The sequence below is a fragment of the Hyperolius riggenbachi genome, chromosome 1, assembly GCF_040937935.1.
Source record: "Hyperolius riggenbachi isolate aHypRig1 chromosome 1, aHypRig1.pri, whole genome shotgun sequence".
NCBI classification, from domain to species: Eukaryota; Metazoa; Chordata; class Amphibia; order Anura; family Hyperoliidae; genus Hyperolius; species Hyperolius riggenbachi.
In genome coordinates, this window is record NC_090646.1 from 540444977 (window position 1) to 540466782 (window position 21806).

At 44.0% G+C, this 21806-nt stretch overlaps 1 protein-coding gene across 1 annotated transcript in view; it reads right to left on the minus strand.

Annotated features, from left to right (window-relative positions):
- The window catches only part of PRDM6 (PR/SET domain 6), a 208814-nt gene that overhangs the window by 16394 nt on the left and 170614 nt on the right, over positions 1-21806 (minus strand). Inside the window, exon 7 of the mRNA XM_068271662.1 lies at positions 13231-13407. Coding sequence (XP_068127763.1) covers positions 13231-13407 — 177 coding nt within the window. The remainder of the gene's footprint in view (positions 1-13230; positions 13408-21806) is intronic.

Sequence of the window (21806 nt, forward strand, 5' to 3'; positions counted from 1 at the left end):
ACATATACCCCTGGCTACTGGCTACCTACTCTGGGCACATATACACCTGGCTACCTACTCTGGGCACCTATACCTCTGGCTACCTACTCTGGGCACATATACCCCTGGCTACTGGCTACCTACTCTGGGCACATATACCCCTGGCGACCTACTCTGGGCACATATACCCCTGGCTACCTACTCTGGGCACATATACCCCTGCCTACATATATTGGGCACATATACCCCTAACTACATATACTGGGCATATACCCCTGGCTACCTACTCTGGCCACATATAACCCTGGCTACCTACTCTGGCCACATATACCCCTGCCTACATATAATGGGCACATATACCCCTAACTACATATACTGGGCATATACCCCTGGCTACCTACTCTGGGCACATATACCCCTGGCTACCTACTCTGGGCACATATACCCCTGCCTACATATATTGGGCACATATACCCCTAACTACATATACTGGGCATATACCCCTGGCTACCTACCCTGGGCACCTATACCCCTGGCTACCTACTCTGGGCACCTATACCCCTGGCTACCTACTCTGGGCACATATACCCCTGGCTACCTACTCTGGGCACATATACCCCTGGCTACCTACTCTGGGCACATATACCCCTGGCTACCTACTCTGGGCACATATACCCCTGGCTACCTACTCTGGGCACATATACCCCTGCCTACATATACTGGGCATATATACCCCTGGCTACATATACTGGGCATATATACCCCTGGCTACATATACTGGGCATATATACCCCCTGGCTACGTGGACTGAGCATATATACCCCCTGGCTACATATACTGGGCATATATACCCCTGGCTACATATACTGGGCATATATACCCCCTGGCTACATATACTTGGCATATATACCCCTGGCTACATATACTGGGCATATATACCCCTGCCTATATATACTGGGCATATATACCCCCTGCCTACATATATTGGGCATATATACCCCTGGCTACATATACTGGGCATATATACCCCCTGGCTACATATACTTGGCATATATACCCCTGGCTACATATACTGGGCATATATACCCCTGCCTATATATACTGGGCATATATACCCCCTGCCTACATATATTGGGCATATACACCCCTGGCTACATATACTGGGCATATATACCCCTGCCTATATATACTGGGCATATATACCCCCTGCCTACATATATTGGGCATATATACCCCTGGCTACATATACTGGGCATATATACCCCCTGGCTACGTGGACTGGGCATATATACCCCCTGGCTACATATACTTGGCATATATACCCCTGGCTACATATACTGGGCATATATACCCCTGCCTATATATACTGGGCATATATACCCCCTGGCTACATATACTGGGCATATATACCCTTGGCTACATATACTGGGCATATATACCCCCTGGCTACATATACTTGGCATATATACCCCTGGCTACATATACTGGGCATATATACCCCTGCCTATATATACTGGGCATATATACCCCCTGCCTACATATATTGGGCATATATACCCCTGGCTACATATACTGGGCATATATACCCCCTGGCTACGTGGACTGGGCATATATACCCCCTGGCTACATATACTGGGCATATATACCCCTGGCTACATATACTGGGCATATATACCCCTGGCTACATATACTGGGCACATATACGCCTGACTATATATACTGGGCACATATTATTCTCCTGGCTACATATACTGGGCATATATACCACTGGCTACATATACTGGGCACATATACCTCTGGCTACATATACTGGGCACACATACCCCTGCCTACATATACTGGGCACATATACCCCTGGCTAACTGTTCTGTGGACATCTCTACCCCTGGCTACCTGTTCTGGGGACATCTATACCGCTGGCCACCTATTCTGGGGACATCTATACTGCTGGCCACCTATTCTGGGGACAACTATAGACCTGGGGCTACCTATTTTTGGGGAACCACGTCAGATTAAGTGTATTTTGGAGAACTGCCGCCAGGTGAGAGGTGTCTACCATATTAAGGGGGCATTCTACCTATTTATGTGAAATGCTGTCTATTTATGTGACTCATGACTGCTGAATTTGTCTTTTTGGGGGCCTCATGGTTACTGAATTTGTCTTGTTGGGGGCCTCATGATTTGTTGGGTGCCTCAAGATCGCTGAATTTGTCTTGTTGGGGGCCTCATGATTGCTAAATTTGTCTTGTTGGGGGCCTCATGATTGCTGAGTTGGTTATGTTGGGGGCCTCATGATTGCTGAATTTGTTTTGATGGGGGGGGGCTCATGATTGCTGAATTTGTCTTGGAACATGCTGGAAGGTACATACTGAGGGAGGGTGGGTGAGCGTGAGCCTGCTAACCTCCATATACATTAGGCTCCACCCATAACCACGCCCACATTTATTATGTGACCACGCCCCTTTTTGGCGCGCCTTGACTTTGGGGGGGGCGCATTAATAGTCTTTGTCCCCGGGCGCTGAAAATCCTAGCTACGCCTCTGGGCACCGCTTAGTCTATTAGCAATCGGAGTGTGACGGCTAGGGTGGGATGGATGGAGGGGCGCACTTTGGTGTCTCAGCCTTGGGTGCTGGAGGACCTTGTCCCGTCTCTGCTAGTACCGTGTTTCCCCGAATTTAAGACCTCCTCTAAATATAAGCCCTAGTATATATTTCGAGTGTACTCGAAATATAAGACATCCCCTTAAAATAAGACAGGGGGCCAGGTGGGGACACAGTCGGCGCTAGATTCCTGCTCCCTTCGGACATCCAAATCCCGCCACCACCCCCCCGCGGCGCGATCGCTCGCCAGCCCACCTGCTGTACCTGTCCTGTGCCCAGCTTCTGGCCCCCTCCGAAAGTCGGATCCACTCTATGCCCGGCATAATTGAAACTGCGCAGATCAGCGGTGAAAGGCTGCTCATGTAGCCCAGTAACAGCGCCGCCATGTACAGGAAGTAAACATAGATCACGTCCTGTATACGGCAGCGCTTACTGAGCTGCATTAGCTGCCTTCACCGCAGATCTGCTGTTTGAGTTTTTCCGGGCATAGACTTCATAGACTTCAGGGGGATACGACTGTCTCGAGGGGCCAGGAGCTGGGCACAGAGAGAAGGTAAATCGGGCGGGCGGATGGGTTGTGGAGGGGGTACTCTGCCTACCCATACAGGGGGGACTCTTCCTACCCCTATAGGGGGGACTCTGCCTACCCATACAGGGGGGACTCTGCCTACCCATACAGGGGGGACACTGCCTATATACAGGGGGGACTCTGCCTATATACAGGGGGGACTCTGCCTATATACAGGGGAGACTCTGCCTATATACAGGGGGGACTCTGCCTATATACAAGGGGGACTCTGGCTGCACACAAAGGGACTCTGGCTACACACACAGGGACTTGGGCTAAATACTAAAGGGGGATCTGGCTACCCTTACAAAATATAAGACCTTCCTGAAAATAAGCCCTAGCACATATTTTGAAAGAAAGAAAAATATAAAACAGTGTCTTATTTTCGGGAAAACACGGTATCACTCGTTACCGTAGCAACGGTAATGCTACTCGCAGTACTCATGCTACTAGGGTACCGCAGGGTACACGCTGCTGGAAGTAAGGAAATTATTGCTGCGCACTGTCTGTGCATGGCATTATTACTGCGCTTTTGTGCATCAGGCCCAATGTTATTTGCTTCCTCGTATGAGAGTTGTAGTTGGTAGGTGGTTGTAGACTGCAGGCTCCACTCAGGGAAAATATATGATATGAATTATTAAGAGTTTTTGTAATAAATAATGTGTGTTGGAGATTCCGAAGTGAGGAGCCAGAACAAGTTAAATGTTAAAACCAGTTAAAAGTTTCTATTCGCCACAGCTCAAACTCTGTACCTCTCACTACAGAACAGAGTTATGAAACTTTACTGTTGTACCCCTCTTGCCTGAGACACTCCCTGCCCCTCGCTCTGCCCCACCTCACTGCACCATTAACTAAAATACAGCCTTTCCCAATCAATGTTCGATTGACAAAACAGTTGAGCATTTTTGTTAGATTTTATGTTTACATTAAATTAAAAATCTGATCTATTCAGAAGTCTTATAAGGTAGTACTTTCCAAGGGTAGTCCTTTCTTAATATGTCCTTTCCGAAGGGTAGTCCTTCCCTTATATGGCCCTTTCCAAAGGGTAGTCCTTTCTTTATATAGCTCTTTCCAAAGGGTAGTCCTTTCTTTATATGGACTATTTAGTAGTACATATCTTTATGAATGGAATTTAGAAGCTAATTTATGGCATCTGCAAGCTTTCATTTTTTGGTTTTAATGTTAAAGTGAATTCCAACAATGGCTAAAGACTGTGAGATTGGTTAGGAGACTATAGTTCCACTTTTATTCTTATTAGCTAATAAGAATTATGGATATATTCTCTGCGTTTAGCTTGAAAGCCCTGGTAGTGGAAGTTTGCAAATATGGGCCACACTGCCCATTTTAATGCTAATTATTTAACATTTTTTCACTTTTGCAAACCTGCCTGGAAAGCAGGACTCACAATAAATTACAGGATTGTGTATTTTATTTCAGTAATGGATTTTTAATATCTATTTATGTTTGGTAATAATATTTAAGTTTCTAACATTAACAGTCATTTTTTTCCAACAGAGCCAGGTCAAGTGTTATTGTTGATGATTAATATTAAACCTAATGAATTAAAGTGCATTTCATATTTAGCACAAGGAATGATAAAACAGAAAAGGATTACAGAGTCAACAGGGTAACAGATATGTAACACCTTAACATTAAAATAAATCTATTTTTCATTTTGACCCAAGAACCTCTTCAATTAATTACTAAAATCTATTTACACAGCAGTCAAGGGAAATCAATTATGTATCTAGCAGGATTTTAGAATTGCTTTTTCCATTTCTTCTAACAACAAGCACTAATAGGGGCTATTCATCACAGCCTCCAATCTGTAAATACAGTAAAAAGATACCCTGGAATCCTTGAGAATATGTCTTGTCAAGGTAGAATTATATTTTTCTATATGATGATAGTGACTTACTACAGTCTATTTGTACAGGTAGTTTTTTTCCTCAGTAAACACCACTGAGGGAAGGTAATTGAAATGTGTCACTAAGCTCTGACAAGACAGTGGTGTAATTGATTTGGACTATTAGCCTCAGTTCACCATCGCCTTGAGGACTAAGTTGGTGAATTAATCCATGTGTGCTGAACTGTGTATTGAGATATGACATAGCACTAACCAGTTTACGGGCATTTTATTTTTCAAACCAAATGTATCCATTGTATATCCAATTTGATAAAAAAGATGATTTAACCACTTAACCACTTCAGGACCACAGTCTTTTCGCCCCTTAAGGACCAGAGCCTTTTTCTCCATTCAGACCACTGCAGCTTTCACGGTTTATTGCTCGGTCATACAACCTACCACCTAAATGAATTTTACCTCCTTTTCTTGTCACTAATACAGCTTTCTTTTGCTGCTATTTGATTGCTGCTGCGAGTTTTAGTTTTTATTATATTCATCAAAAAAGACATGAATTTTGGCAAAAAAATGACTTTTTTAAAGGGGCACTATGGCGAAAAATTGTAAAATTTTAAATATGTACAAACATAGACAAATAAGAAGTACGTTTTTTCCAGAGTAAAATAAGCCATAAATTACTTTTCTCCTATGTTGCTGTCACGTACAGTAGGTAGTAGAAATCTGACAGAAGGGACAGGTTTTGAACTAGTCCATCTTCATAGGGGATTCTCAGCAAGGCTTTTAGTCTTTAAATAAAGATATTCCCAAAAAGGATTTAAACAATGATGCTGGCCAGCCTCCCTGCGCGCTACAGTTTTTTGGCAGTTGCACAGAACAACTGCCATTCACTAAGTGCTTTTGAAAATAAATTAATCCCTGAGAATCCCCTATGAAGTGATGGGCTAGTCCAAAACCTGTCGCTTCTGTCAGATTTCTACTACCTACTGTAAGTGACGGCAACATAGGAGAAAAGTAATTTATGACTCATTTTACTCTGGAAAAAATGTACTTCTTATGTGTATGTTATTTTTAATTTTACAATTTTTCACCATAGTGCCCCTTTAACTTGCTGTGCTGACATTTTTCAAATAAAGTAAAATTTCCTATACATTTGAGCGCGAAAGTTATTCTGCTACATGTCTTTGATAAAAAAAAAACCATTCAGTGTATATTTATTGGATTGGGTAAAAGTTATAGCGTTTACAAACTATGGTGCCAAAAGTGAATTTTCCCATTTTCAAGCATCTCTGACTTTTCTGCGCACCTGTCAGGTTTCATGAGGGGCTAAAATTCCAGGATAGTACAAATACCCCCCAAATGACCCCATTTTGGAAAGAAGACATCCCAAAGTATTCAGTGAGAGGCATGGTGAGTTCATAGAAGATTTTATTTTTTGTCACAAGTTAGCGGAAAATGACACTTTCTGACAAAAAAAAGAAAAAAAAAAGTTTCCATTTCTTCTAACTTGCGACCAAAAAAAATGAAATCTGCCACAGACTCACTATGCTCCTCTCTGAATACCTTGAAATGTCTACTTTCCAAAATGGGGTCATTTGTGGGGTGTGTTCACTGTCCTGGCATTTTGGGGGGTGCCTAATTGTAAGCACCCCTGTAAAGCCTAAAGATGCTCATTGGACTTTTGGCCCCTTAGCGCAGTTAGGCTGCAAAAAAGTGCCACACGTGGTATTGCCGTACTCAGGAGAAGTAGTATAATGTGTTTTGGGGTGTATTTTTACACATACCCATGCTGGGTGGGAGAAATATCTCCGTAAATGACAATTGTTTAATTTTTTTTACACACAATTGTCTATTTATAGAGATATTTCTCCCACTCAGCATGGGTATGTGTAAAAATACACCCCAAAACACATTATACTACTTCTCCTGAGTACGGCGATACCACATGTGTGGCACTTTTTTGCACCCTAACTGCGCTAAGGGGCCCAAAGTTCAATGAGTACCTTTAGGATTTCACAGGTCATTTTGAGAAATTTCGTTTCAAGACTACTCCTCACGGTTTAGGGCCCCTAAAATGCCAGGACAGTATAGGAACCCCACAAATTACCCCATTTTAGAAAGAAGACACCCCAAGGTATTCCGTTAGGAGGATGGTGAGTTCATAGAAGATTTTTTTTTTTGTCACAAGTTAGCGGAAATTGATTTTAATTGTTTTTTTTCACAAAGTGTCATTTTCCGCTAACTTGTGACAAAAAATAAAATCTTCTATGAACTCACCATACTCCTAATGGAATACCTTGGGGTGTCTTCTTTCTAAAATGGGGTCATTTGTGGGGTTCCTATACTGCCCTGGCATTTTAGGGGCCCTAAACCGTGAGGAGTAGTCTTGAAACCAAATGTCGCAAAATGACCTGTGAAATCCTAAAGGTACTCATTGGACTTTGGGCCTCTTAGCGCACTTAGGGTGCAAAAAAGTGCCACACATGTGGTACCGCCGTACTCAGGAGAAGTAGTATAATGTGTTTTGGGGTGTATTTTTACACATACCCATGCTGAGTGGGAGAAATATCTCTGTAAATGACAATTGTTTGATTTTTTTTACACACAATTGTCCATTTACAGAGAGATTTCTCCCACCCAGCATGGGTATGTGTAAAAATACACCCCAAAACACAATATACTACTTCTTCTGAGTACGGCGATACCACATGTGTGACACTTTTTTGCAACCTAGGTGCGCTAAGGGGCCTAACGTCCTATTCACAGGTCATTTTGAGGCATTTGGATTCTAGACTACTGCTCACGGTTTAGGGCCCCTAAAATGCCAGGGCAGTATAGGAACCCCACAAGTGACCCCATTTTAGAAAGAAGACACCCCAAGGTATTCTGTTAGGAGTATGGTGAGTTCATAGAAGATTTTTCTTTTTGTCACAAGTTAGCGGAAAATGACACTTTGTGAAAAAAAAAAACAATACATATCAATTTCCGCTAACTTGTGACAAAAAATAAAATCTTCTATGAACTCATCATACACCTAACAGAATACCTTGGGTGTCTTCTTTCTAAAATGGGGTCACTTGTGGGGTTCCTATACTGCCCTGGCATTTTAGGGGCCCTAAACCGTGAGGAGTAGTCTTGAACCCAAATGTCTCAAAATGACCTGTGAAATCCTAAAGGTACTCATTGGACTTTGGGCCCCTTAGCACAGTTAGGCTGCAAAAAAGTGTCACACATGTGGTATCGCCGTACTCAGAAGAAGTAGTATAATGTGTTTTGTGGTGTATTTTTACATATAACCATGCTGGGTGGGAGAAATATCTCTGTAAATGACACATTTTTGATTTTTTTTACACACAATTGTCCATTTACAGAGAGATTTCTCCCACCCAGCATGGGTATGTGTAAAAATACACCACAAAACACATTATACTACTTCTCCTGAGTATGGCGATACCACATGTGTGACACTTTTTTGCAGCCTAGGTGCGCTAAGGGGCCCAACGTCCTATTCACAGGTCATTTTGAGGCATTTGTTTTCTAGACTACTCCTCACGGTTTAGGGCCCCTAAAATGCCAGGGCAGTATAGGAACCCCACAAGTGACCCCATTTTAGAAAGAAGACACCCCAAGGTATTCCGTTAGGGGTATGGTGAGTTCATAGAAGATTTTATTTTTTGTCACAAGTTAGTGAAAAATGACACTTTGTGAAAAAAACAATAAAAATCCAATTTCCGCTAACTTTTGACAAAAAATAAAATCTTCTATGAACTCATCATACACCTAACAGAATACCTTGGGGTGTCTTCTTTCTAAAATGGGGTTACTTGTGGGGTTCCTATACTGCCCTGGCATTTTACGGGCCCAAAACTGTGAGTAGTCTGGAAACCAAATTTCTCAAAATGACTGTTCAGGGGTATAAGCATCTGCAAATTTTGATGACAGGTGGTCTATGAGGGGGCAAATTTTGTGGAACCGGTCATAAGCAGGGTGGCCTCTTAGATGACAGGATGTTTTGGGCCTGATCTGATGGATAGGAGTGCTAGGGGGGTGACAGGAGGTGATTGATGGGTGTCTCAGGGGGCGGTTAGAGGGGAAAATAGATGCAATCAATGCACTGGGGAGGTGATCGGAAGGGGGTCTGAGGGGGATCTGAGGGTTTGGCCGAGTGATCAGGAGCCCACACAGGGCAAATTAGGGCCTGATCTGATGGGTAGGTGTGCTAGGGGGTGACAGGAGGTGATTGATGGGTGTCTCAAGGTGTGATTAGAGGGGGGAAATAGATGCAAGCAATGCACTAGCGAGGTGATCAGGGCTGGGGTCTGAGGACGTTCTGAGGTGTGGGCGGGTGATTGGGTGCCCGCAAGGGGCAGATTAGGGTCTAATCTGATGGGTAACCGTGACAGGTGGTGATAGGGGGTGATTGATGGGTAATTAGTGGGTGTTTAGAGGAGAGAAGAGATGTAAACACTGCACTTGGGAGGTGATCTGATGTCGGATCTGCGGGCGATCTATTGGTGTGGGTGGGTGATCAGATTGCCCGCAAGGGGCAGGTTAGGGGCTGATTGATGGGTGGCAGTGACAGGGGGTGATTGATGGGTGGCAGTGACAGGGGGTGATTGATGGGTGGCAGTGACAGGGGGTGATTGATAGGTGATTGACAGGTGATAAGTGGGTTATTACAGGGAATAACAGATGTAAATATTGCACTGGCGAATTGATAAGGGGGGTCTGAGGGCAATCTGAGCGTGTGGGCGGGTGATTGGGTGCCCGCAAGGGGCAGATTAGGGTCTAATCTGATGGGTAACAGTGACAGGTGGTGATAGGGGGTGATTGATGGGTAATTAGTGGGTGTTTAGAGGAGAGAAGAGAGGTAAACACTGCACTTGGGAGGTGATCTGATGTCGGATCTGCGGGCGATCTATTGGTGTGGGTGGGTGATCAGATTGCCCGCAAGGGGCAGGTTAGGGGCTGATTGATGGGTGGCAGTGACAGGGGGTGATTGATGGGTGGCAGTGACAGGGGGTGATTGATAGGTGATTGACAGGTGATCAGTGGGTTATTACAGGGAATAACAGATGTAAATATTGCACTGGCGAATTGATAAGGGGGGGGTCTGAGGGCAATCTGAGCGTGTGGGCGGGTGATTGGGTGCCCGCAAGGGGCAGATTAGGGTCTAATCTGATGGGTAACAGTGACAGGTGGTGATAGGGGGTGATTGATGGGTAATTAGTGGGTGTTTAGAGGAGAGAAGAGATGTATACACTGCACTTGGGAGGTGATCTGATGTCGGATCTGCGGGCGATCTATTGGTGTGGGTGGGTGATCAGATTGCCCGCAAGGGGCAGGTTAGGGGCTGATTGATGGGTGGCAGTGACAGGGGGTGATTGATGGGTGGCAGTGACAGGGGGTGATTGATAGGTGATTGACAGGTGATCAGTGGGTTGTTACAGGGAATAACAGATGTAAATATTGCACTGGCGAATTGATAAGGGGGGGTCTGAGGGCAATCTGAGCGTGTGGGCGGGTGATTGGGTGCCCGCAAGGGGTAGATTAGGGTCTAATCTGATGGGTAACAGTGACAGGTGGTGATAGGGGGTGATTGATGGGTGATTGATGGGTAATTAGTGGGTGTTTAGAGGAGAGAATAGATGTAAACAATGGATTTGGGAGGTGATCTGATGTCGGATCTGCGGGCGATCTATTGGTGTGGGGGGGTGATCAGATTGCCCGCAAGGGGCAGGTTAGGGGCTGATTGATGGGTGGCAGTGACAGGGGGTGATTGACGGGTGATTGACGGGTGATTGACAGGTGATTGACAGGTGATCAGGGGGGATAGATGCATATAGTACACGGTGGGGGGTCTGGGGGGGGGGTCTGAGGAGAATCTGAGGGGTGGGGGGTGATCAGGAGGGGGCAGTGGGCAGGGGGGGGGATAAAAAAAATAATAGCGTTGACAGATAGTGACAGGGAGTGATTGATGGGTGATTAGGGGGGTGACTGGGTGCAAACAGTGGTCTGGGGGGTGGGCAGGGGGGGGGGTCTGAGGGGTGCTGTGGGCGATCAGGGGGCGGGGGGGGGGGAAATCAGTGTGCTTGGGTGCAGACTAGGGTGGCTGCAGCCTGCCCTGGTGGTCCCTCGGACACTGGGACCACCAGGGCAGGAGGCAGCCAGTATAATAGGCTTTGTATACATTACAAAGCCTATTATACATTGTTTCAGCGGCGATCCGGGTGCTAGTAACCCGCCGGCGCTTCCGAACGGCCGGCGGGTTACTACGAGCGGTGGGCGGAGCCAGTCCCCGGCGGCTGATCGCGTCACGAATGACGCGATCGCCGCATAGCCACTCCCGCAGCCGCCCCCGCCGATGGGCGTATTGCGGTCGTTTGGGCCCGGACTTTGCCGCCGCCCATCGGCTGGGGGCGGTCCTCAAGTGGTTAAGGACCAGGGGTGCTTTGCAGTTTCTGTGCTGCGTGGGCTCTCCATCCCACAGCACAGATCAGGAATAAGGCAGGGCGACCAGACTTCCCCCCTTTTTTCCCCACTAGGGGGATGACCTGCTGGGGGGGTCTGATCGCCGCCGCTCCGTGTGGCCGAGCGGGCGGGGGTCCTCCTCAAAGCCCTCCGCCGCAGCACAATTCCTCCCTCCCTCTCCTTCCCTCCCTCCCCTTCGCTCCATGGGCGATGCGTCCTGCGCCACCTCTGATAGGCTTCAGCCTATCACACGGTGGCGATCCCCGGCCAATCAGAGGCTAGGGATCGCCGATCTCCTTTACGGCGCTGCTGCGCAGCAGCGCCGTATTGATGTAAACAGCGGGGATTTCTTCCCCGTGTGTTTACAATTAGCCTGCGAGCCGCGATTGGAGGCTCGCAGGCTGTTCACGGAGACACCCTGCGGCCATTTTCATGTAAAACCACAAACGACCAGCCGCCGCCTATCGGCGTTAGCTGGTCGTTTAGTGGTTAATGGGAACATCTCTCACTGGACTACTATTTCTGTGGTTCACAGGGTGTGTTTACATTTGTAAATATATATATATATATATATATATATATATATATATATATATATATATATATATATATATACGGAGAGAGAGATTTTTTTCTTGAGCTATACTGTCCAGAGTACTTCAGATGACCACATGTTTGCACATTGTGGGGGATTCTTTGGTTTTCCTTTATTTTATAAAGCACTTACTGAATGGCACCTGCTCCATCCAACTGCCAGAGTAGTGTGCAAATGTGCAGGAGGGGGGGGGGGGGGGTCTCCAACCTTTTTTTAGATCCTTTCCAAGGAATGACTTTGTAAAGAATAAAGGAAATGCTAAGAATCCCCCATGAGAACAACTTGTCAGATAAACCAGGGGCGTAACTAGGAAGGGAGCAGCCCCAGCGACTGCAGGGGTGGGCCCAGAGGTGCCCCTTTCCCCAACTACTAACCTTTCCTTTCTCTGATATTCCAGATCAGGTGTTTTTGTGGCTACACATGTCATGGATGTGAATATCCTGATGAGAACCCAAGGTGGTTCCATGGGGGCAGATGGGACACAGAGGCATGTTCTCTGCCTCCTGACATGCCTCTTTTTTCACACACCACCACTTACTGCCCCCCCCATCTCTGCGCTATAGCCCCCTGAGATGAGCGACAATGTTTGTCGCTATCTCTGAGGTAAACATAGGGAAGAGGGATTCCCTGTTTAAAATGCTCGCCAGGGGAATTCCTGCAGGGTTCCCAGAGTTGCCATAGGGCAGCTCTCTCTCCCTGGCTTCTCCCCCTGCTGCTCCCCCACCTCCCTGCATGCTGGATGAGAGACACACAGTCTCTCCTTGCAGCATCGTGACCCAGAGGTCACAAAAGTAAAAGTGAACCAGTGTGACCCACAGGAGCGGCGGGGAGCGGCAGTTTCTGTGGCTACCTGTTCTAGACAGCCCATCGGATCAGGTAGCCTACGTTCTTTTTTTTTCATTTTATGAGCCCACCTCGTGCTCTCTTTAATGAGCCTTGTAAGATGGACTCCCAGGCTCTGATGGTCACTAAGAAGAGACAAAGGAAGGGGTATGAACATTAAGGGGCCCTATCAAAGTTTTGCTGAGGGGCCTCATGATTTGTAGTTACTCCCCTGACATCAACATAGGAGGAAAGTAATTGTAAAGTGACGCTCAAGGTTGATAAAATTCTCATATCCATCATTTTTTGCTTATATTGCAAAGTATTTGCTTACTTAAATGGTTTTTCTCCCGTATGAGTACGGATGTGGTTGTTTAATGTAGTAGCACCAGCGAAGGCCCTGCCACAGTAGCCACACTTGAAGGGACGATCACTGGAGTGGGTGACGACATGATTCCTTAATTCCGATGGTTGGGAGAAGGATTGGGAACAGTGCCCACACTGGTAAGGCCTGGAAGACAGACAGACACAGTTCAGTTGTCCGGTTGATTAATGAAATCATGATTTGTGTCACGTTTTGATTGTACATATTAATGACCAAAATGTCATCCGTTACTGTTCTGATTCATAATATAATCTGCTGTGTTAAGTCATGCCAGGCTATTGAACGGTATTGCTTCCGAGTTACTTGTACTTCTGTCTATCTCTGTGGAGTCATTTACTAACACGCATGTACAGAGAACAGCAGAGACATGAAGATCATACCGTTATACCGTATATACATTCCAGATTTTTTTAATTCATCTTTTGCAATTATTGCTTGCTTGAAATGATGAACACAGCTCATCTTTACTGCACATCTCTCTGAGAGCAGGTGTAAGACCTGGTACACAGATACAATTTTGATTGACCAATTTTTCTACTTCCATGTAGTACAAGGTCCAAACATTTTTGAATACTATCAACTGATTCCTCCCATCCAGTACTATGAACTAATTGTGTAGGTAAGCTCTCATAATACTTGGAGGTGGTAAACTTGGCCAGTGATTGACCAATCAAAATTGGATGTTTGTATGCACCCTTACAGTGGCATAATGGAGGCCAATGGACTCAGAAAAGCTAATCAGCAGACTCATCTAATTCTGTGTCAGAAATCATTAAAGAAATGAAACACGGTATGATTTTGGAAATGAGATATGGGTACGAATATCAAAAGACAAAGGAAGCAAAGGTCCTTAAAAGAGAGAAGTTTTCTGTGTTTTCTTTTTATAAAATGTAATTTTTATTAAGAATTAAAACACATGTATGGGCTAACCAAGTACTGACACCCACCACCAAGAGATGAGGGAGTGGTGGAAACTGTAAGTCACAGTGGTAACTAGACTCCCAATATAATGGTACATCTAGATCAGGGGTCCCCAAACTGTTTTAGTCAAGGGCCGGGTCAACATACTGTAGACTGCTGGGGGGCCGGAGTGTACATAAAATGATGTAAAAAAAAATTACATTGAACCTAGGTAGTGTAAACAGCACCTAAAATGCAAATCCCCACACGCAAAGCAATCAGTGTTCAAAATACATACTGTACTTTCAAAAGTTCCCCAAAACAACCCCTTTTCCCCAGTAATTGCAAGGACTGCAAATTATCCAACCCTACACATGCGCACACATGCTGCTTTTATATTACCTCTAACCACCCCCACTACTACAATGTTTTTGCGCACCAGACAGTGAAGCATACCCAGGTGACAGCCTGCCATACAATTGGACAGCAGTGCCACCTAATGCAGAATAGGAAGCCAGTGAATTACTTCTTACTGGCTTCCATGTGGAAACGTGGTGCCAGTACAGCTGCAACATCTATAAGTAATACAGTCTGTGTGTAGAGGGCCAGTAAAAAAGCCTCAGGGGGCCGCATTCAGCCCGCGGGCCTTAGTTTAAGGACCACTGGTCTAGGCTCTTCTCTCATCAATTTCTAACATTAATTCTAATATTCTAATATAAAAAATGTCCTATTCAAGCAGCCATGCAAACCGAACACGCTGATAGCAGCGCAAGTTAATTTAGGCGCGGCTATTCAGACAATGCAATTATCGGCTACATCCTGTTTTCACGGCGCAGATTGCATAATATGGGCGCGGATTGCGGCTGTTCATTAAACCGTCCGTCTTCTGCATAGCTAACCCTTATGCGCTGCAGCTAACCCTTATCCCGCTCTATTGGCTGCTGCTATCTCATTATTCATTACGGCTATGTCCTTCATAACCCTTATTTCTCAACCTATATAAACCTGGTTACTGTATACCGTAAGCTAGATAATATTATTATTCCGTTGTAATTCATAATACTGCTCCTTATACTGTTTCTTTAGGCAACTTGTTCCCACTAGCAAAATGTCTTAATTTACAATGCGCCCTCAGTCAACTTAATGATTACCGGCATTTTTTTATTTACTGTATATTCTCAGTTTAAATACCCGATATTTCTCAACAATGTCCAAAACATATAATATATAATGCGCCTTTATAATACAACATTATACAATAATTTCTGTTAACTGCACCTTCATGGTCTCACTTTTAATAGCCGATATTTCTCACCTTCTACCTAATTTTCAATTTAGAGTCCATTTTAATTAGCTGCATTGTCACGCTGATGCCATTGAATGCAGTTAGGATGTTGCGATACAATATAGCTAGATGTGTCCTATACAAATAAAACATAGTTATTACAGTTGCTACAATAAGGCTACAGCTATGGGAAGCATACCTTGTAAGTAGCAGTGATCTGTAGCCCAATATTAGCGTGTATATATATAGAGTGCATAGCCTCATTAAGCTCCCCATCATGTTAAATTATAGCGCACAGCCCACCAAGCCACCGCTAATTCCCTGGTCGGCACTGATCATATGCTACTCTCTCCTGCAATGCTAGTATCCTGTTCTCTCCTGGTCAGCTCCGATGTTATTTCGCATGGTGAGCTCTCTCCAGCACCTTAGTTGTCTCCTGTTCAGCTCTGAATTTCTCAGCTTCAGTTAATCTTTAACTTCATCTCCAAACCAGCTAGTTATTTTTGTAAACTCTTGTTTATATGGGATGCGCTTCAATCATGCAATTTGTGAATAATGTAATAAATAAGTTAATTACTATAGATTAGCTGTTAATTGATCAGCAGTTAAATGCAAGTAAGGTAATTAATGTGTTCTTCTGAGGTGATCCTTTGATCTGATACAAGGTGTCATTTGCTGCAAGCACACCCGCTGTGCTGGTCTGTGTGGGAATAGCATCTCTTGATCCTAATCTGCAGAGCATCAGCTGATAGTCTGCATCCCCTCTGAATTGAGAGAACAGTGCAGATCCTGCTAGCGGCTATTAGCACCTGAATGGGCTGTCTGCATGCCATGTAACTTCACATCCAGCAAGTGACAATGGCAATCTGCTCTTGAGTGTAGGAGAATCTACAGTGCAATCTATATAGAGCCTTTTATTTATTAACTATCTGTGGACGGGTAGTTAGCTGTTATGGGAGACAAATATTTATACTTCTATCAGATTTGTCGGTAACTTCTAAGGTGGATTTATAAATATGTTATATTTCATAATGAATTGGTGTGAAGCATATTGCATTGCAGAAGATCTGTTGCTTTATAGTGTGTTTTAATGCACCAGCTGACCATGAATTTACACAAACTATCTTGTTTAAACTTTCTATCTGTGTCAGATACACTATCAACCCCTGTGGCGGACATTTGTTAACATCTTGTTTACATAACTACTTCGTGTTTGTTACATCTTTCAACACAGGAAGTGTTGGTAGGAATTTATGAATTAAAGAGAAATGCATTGTCTTATTACTTGAGGAAGCACTATTTTTAATTATTGAACAGCGTGCGGTGGACATTAATGTAGCTACTGTTGAGTAATAACCCACAGTGAATCAATTGCCATAATGTTATTTTCCAATATTAAGATTTATGCTAAGTTACCAAAAATGATATGTTCTTTAATAATCACTAAGCTGTGCACTATTTCTACATCTGTGCAGTATATCTACTATTTCTACATAAAGTGGCATATCATTGGTAGAGCATGTGGGTGGTATTAGCATTGGTAAAGGGACATAATTTAATTACCGGCAATTACATTCTTTCTGACGGTATTTAACAGTAACTGGAATGGACTGTTTCCAGGGATCCCAGCTGGTTGAGCGGCTTCTCTCCTTCCTCCCGGGGCTCCATCACTGAGATGCTGGGGAGACTCTCAGGAGAAGTGGCACTCGGGGAAGACTCTTCACTGGTGCTGTAATCCATGCTGTCCCCATCCCCCTGCTGTGTGCTGCTCCTCCAATGTCTCCTCCTCCCCGGAGCTGCTGGCAGCCTCAGCTGTCCCATCTCCTGCAGCATCTGCCTGTGGTTTCCCACTGCTGCCTCACCGCCTCCGCAGGTCTCCAGTACTTTTTCTTCAGAGGAACGAATTTTACGCTACCCTCCTCCGGCACACTGGCCACTCCTTTCAACATTTTCAACTTTAAATGGTATTGTTACTGTAAATTTCAACTTCAGGTTTACCATGTATTAATGGTTTTTATGTGTATTAATGTGTATATATTTTACTTTTGCATATACTATAAATAGCAGTGATCCCTATAGCCGCTTTTCCTGTAAGAAATAAATGTTAAAGTACCCCTATATATGTAAATACATGTTAACACGATGCAAAGATTATGGAGACTTCAACACTTACTATAGCCGCTAAAATGAAACAAAATCTGTCTGCTACTTGTATGCTATTTTTGCTAATGCCGCAAAAGGTGGTTTTTACAGGAATTGATATAGGTGGTGTAATTTCGAATGATTTGAAAGTGCTCATAGCCGCACATGAGGAGTACATGAAGTCGGTTAATAACCGTGATTTAATGTAAAGGAGAAGAAGCGCTGAAAAGGGGAGGAAAAACGGCTATTGCCATTACAAGTGAAATTTAAGTCTGCCGATATCCGCGCCTATTTTAACTTGCGGCTATTTCAAATGTACGCATGCAAACAGGAAATAGGCAATCTCCTCTAAAGAACACCCATCCAACTACACAACAAATAACTCATAATTTCTTCCCAGGGCTCTTTATGTATTAGAAACTGATGGGAGAAGAGTCTAGACGTACTATTATATTGGGAATCTAGCTTCTATTGAGTTACTGTGTTCCCACCACTCCCTACTCTCTTGGTAGTGGGGGTCAGTACTTGTTTAGCCCATCTATGTGTTTTAATTCCAATTAAAAGTAATGTAGGATATAGAGAAAATGGCTCTCTTTGGGGAACTTTGGTTCCATTGGATTTTGAGAAATGAAAACTGAAGATGACTGAAGATCAGCTCAATAACAGTTAGCAAAGGTACCTTCCATATTGCTCTTACTACAAATTTCAGATTAGTTTTGAATAGGTAAAATCCACAAAAGCAAGACATAGATCATATATGTGTCTCTGTATGCATTCCCCTTAGTGACATATGAAGTATTCACAGCGACAGGAATTTTTCTAATGAAAAAATTCAGGTCTTCCAGACAGCAGCATAAAACATGACAAGTAATGAAACCCACAGTACAGATATCTGCCCATTGGTTAGTTTGACCCTGGTTTTCAACATACTGATTCTCCAAATTCAGCAGCTAGATCACATAGGTTAATAGGCTGGATATGCTGTACATTTTTGTCGTCCATGCTTATGAAGAAATGCCAATGCACAGCTCTTTTCCAGAGAAGTTTTTCCTAAGTGTATGTGTTCCCTCACCAGTGCCCGTGGTGAGTATTGAAGGCTCCCCTGTCATGCTGGCTTGAATGCTTGCCTTCCCTGGTGTCCAGCATCTTTCTCATTGGCCACTGCAAGTGCCCATACCACATGACTCTGACATAGTGACGTAAGTACATGTGTCAGTGTCACATGCTACAGGCCCTCGCATTGACAACTCAAAAGGCTCTGGACACCGGAGGAGGCTAGGATTAATGTTGAGGTGACAGGGGAGACTTCAGCACTCACCATGGGCACAAGAGGGGGCACATACACTTGAAGAGATCAGATGGGAGTCCATTTGCCATTGTGAAATCAAACATCGTTATCGCCACACACCCCACTGAGCCCTTTTGACTGAGATTTTCCAGCATGCCCAATCCAACCTTATGAATTTTGGCCAGAAATTGATTGAAACAATCGGTCGGGTGGCCATGTTGCGCCATAGAGAAAAAAGCCAGATTTATAATGATCGATGCTGGAAATCGAATAATGTATAGGCACCGTAATTCTTACCCATTTTTTTCAGTGATACTCTTCATATACCTAACATGAAATTTTGCATCTAAATATAACAGTGTCCCCAAGGAAACCAAAACAGTAGCCCCAGTCACTAAGGATGAGTGAACCCTGTTTCTCACTCAGCATGAAGTGCAGCTGCTAGAGATGGTGAGACAGGTAGATTAACTCTTCCTGCACCAGTCCCACACTCAGACACATATGGATACAGTTTTACTTCTTGTGAAACTGTGCTCGCCCATCCCTGTCTGTCACCTGAACTTTACCGTATCCTTGGCCCTTTAATAATAATAATAATTCCTATATTTGTATAGCGTTTTTCTCCTGTCGGACTCAAAGCGCTTGCTAGGCAGCCACTAGAGCAAACTCAGTAGGCGTTAGCAGTGTTAGGGAGTATCACCCAAGAACTCCTACTGAGTGTGCTGGCTTACTAAACAGGAAGAGTCGAGATTTGAACCCAGGTCTCTAGTATTAGAGGCAGTGCCCTTAACCAGTACACTATCCAGCCAAATCAATAATCCCTAAAACTAACTTTTGACCAGAAGGCCCTGGCCTTGGGTGGCTGCTGGTCAAGGGGCGGCTTTACATGGAAAAGGGGCTTTAGAATATGGAGGCAAAGCCTGCAAATATAAAAGGGAGGATACAAATCGGGAGCAACATATGGAAGAGGAGAGATGCTGTTGAATGAAATTGTACATGAAAGACAGGGACTGTAGTACATAGATTTACACACATTTTATACCTAAATCTCTGGTGCTGCACCCAAAGAATCAGATGCTGAGATGAACTGTTTAACCTTGTGGCCTTTAAATATCTGTTACCCTAGGCTGCAGACTGGATGGCCTATTCAGTGAACTGAACTTAAACTGCATTACCGAACAGACCAAGCATCAATCAAGCTTACTTTTTCAAAATATAATGGGAAGCTGACTCTTGCTTCAGTGTATAATGTAAAGTAGTACATATTTTTCATAGCTCACCGAAGCTTATTTATTCTTCAGTAATGCCCTTTGCTCAGTAGTTAAAATAAATACATATCCTGTGCTTATGAGGTTTTAATCCTTTTATTTAACAGAGTGGCTGTGAAGGCTTGATTCCTCAGGGCTGACGGAAATGAAGATTATTTCGGAGATGTTTAGGTCACCTAGTTGATTAAAAGCCTTTTACTAATGGCTGAGGCTCACGTTATTTCTTATTTAAGAGTGTGTAATGTCTGTCTTCTGGTCTTAAACCTATTAAGGTAATGTTCTCATTTTAATAAATAGGACATGTTGCTAATATTGAGCAGATTCCTAGCTTATGGCCTTTGTTAATAATTGGGTTTAGGTACCCACAATGGAAAATATCTTAGTTGCACACTGAGATAGAGAGGCGGAGCTGGCAAAAGCACAGGGATTGGCGCCAAGAATTCGCTTTCCATCTGGATGCACTAAGTTTCTTCAGCAAGTCACCTTAAAGCTTCCATTCCACTCGATTTTACTATCACACATGGAACTTTTGTGTTAAAGTCATTGGTGTTTAAAGCAAAATTACTCCTAAAGCTACGTACACACCTTGGTCTTAACTTGGCCTTGTGGACAATAACAATTGCCATGGCTGAGAATCGGGTGTCAGAGTAGCGCATGCAAAGCGGCTACATGATGTCTGCTAAAGACACGGCATGCTGGATCTTTAGCAATCCCCGACGCCTGGGCAATGGACTACCTCACTGTTCTCCCTGCTCCCCCACCTGCAGGAATTTACTCTCTCATACACTGCTTGTTGTCTTTCTTGCCTTCCAACCGCATAGCAACAAGCTTGTTGCTAACCAAGAGACTGACATAGTGTCTGTACAGCGTCAGCTCTACTCTGTCACCTGGCAAGAATCGGTACACGATTCCTTGGGAGACAGAGATCACCCTGCATGTATGTGGGCTTTATAGTAGTGCTATCTATTTATTTATCTATCTATCTATCTATCTATCTATCTATCTATCTATCTATCTATCTATCTATCTATCTATCTATCTATCTATCTATCTACCTATCTATCTATTTGTCTGTCATCTGAGACAGACTCTCACTCCAGCAGGTTGCTGCAAACACACAGGCATGAATATTAGGTGTCTTATGACACTTTATCCATGTTTACTCACTCGCTTTCTCTCTGGCAGCATCAGACAGTTCTAAACAATTTATAAATGTGACAAAAATGCTTCTACTAAGCTCCACTCCTTCGCATATGCCCCACCCATTGTATTTGTGTCAAATGTGGCCAGTTCAAACATATAGAATTGTGCGAACTGTGGTTTCCGAATGTAATGACACCCTACACATGCCCTGGATTTTCTTTTAAAGGACATTTCCATACAATGCTATTGGATGATCATCCATTAAAAATTACATTTGTAATTTATACCTTTTAATATTTTTTCATCCTTCAAAAGGTATCTCCTTCTAGGCAGCTGGATGAGTCTACAAATAGTAGGAGATAGCAGATAGCGGGAGAAGCAGATTAATGGCATTACAGCTGTAAGGACAAAATATTGCCTTTCAACACGAAAGGATGCCCATGAGAAGTAGCTTAACAGTCTTAACATAAAAAGTCCATTTATCTCACTCCAGGAATAC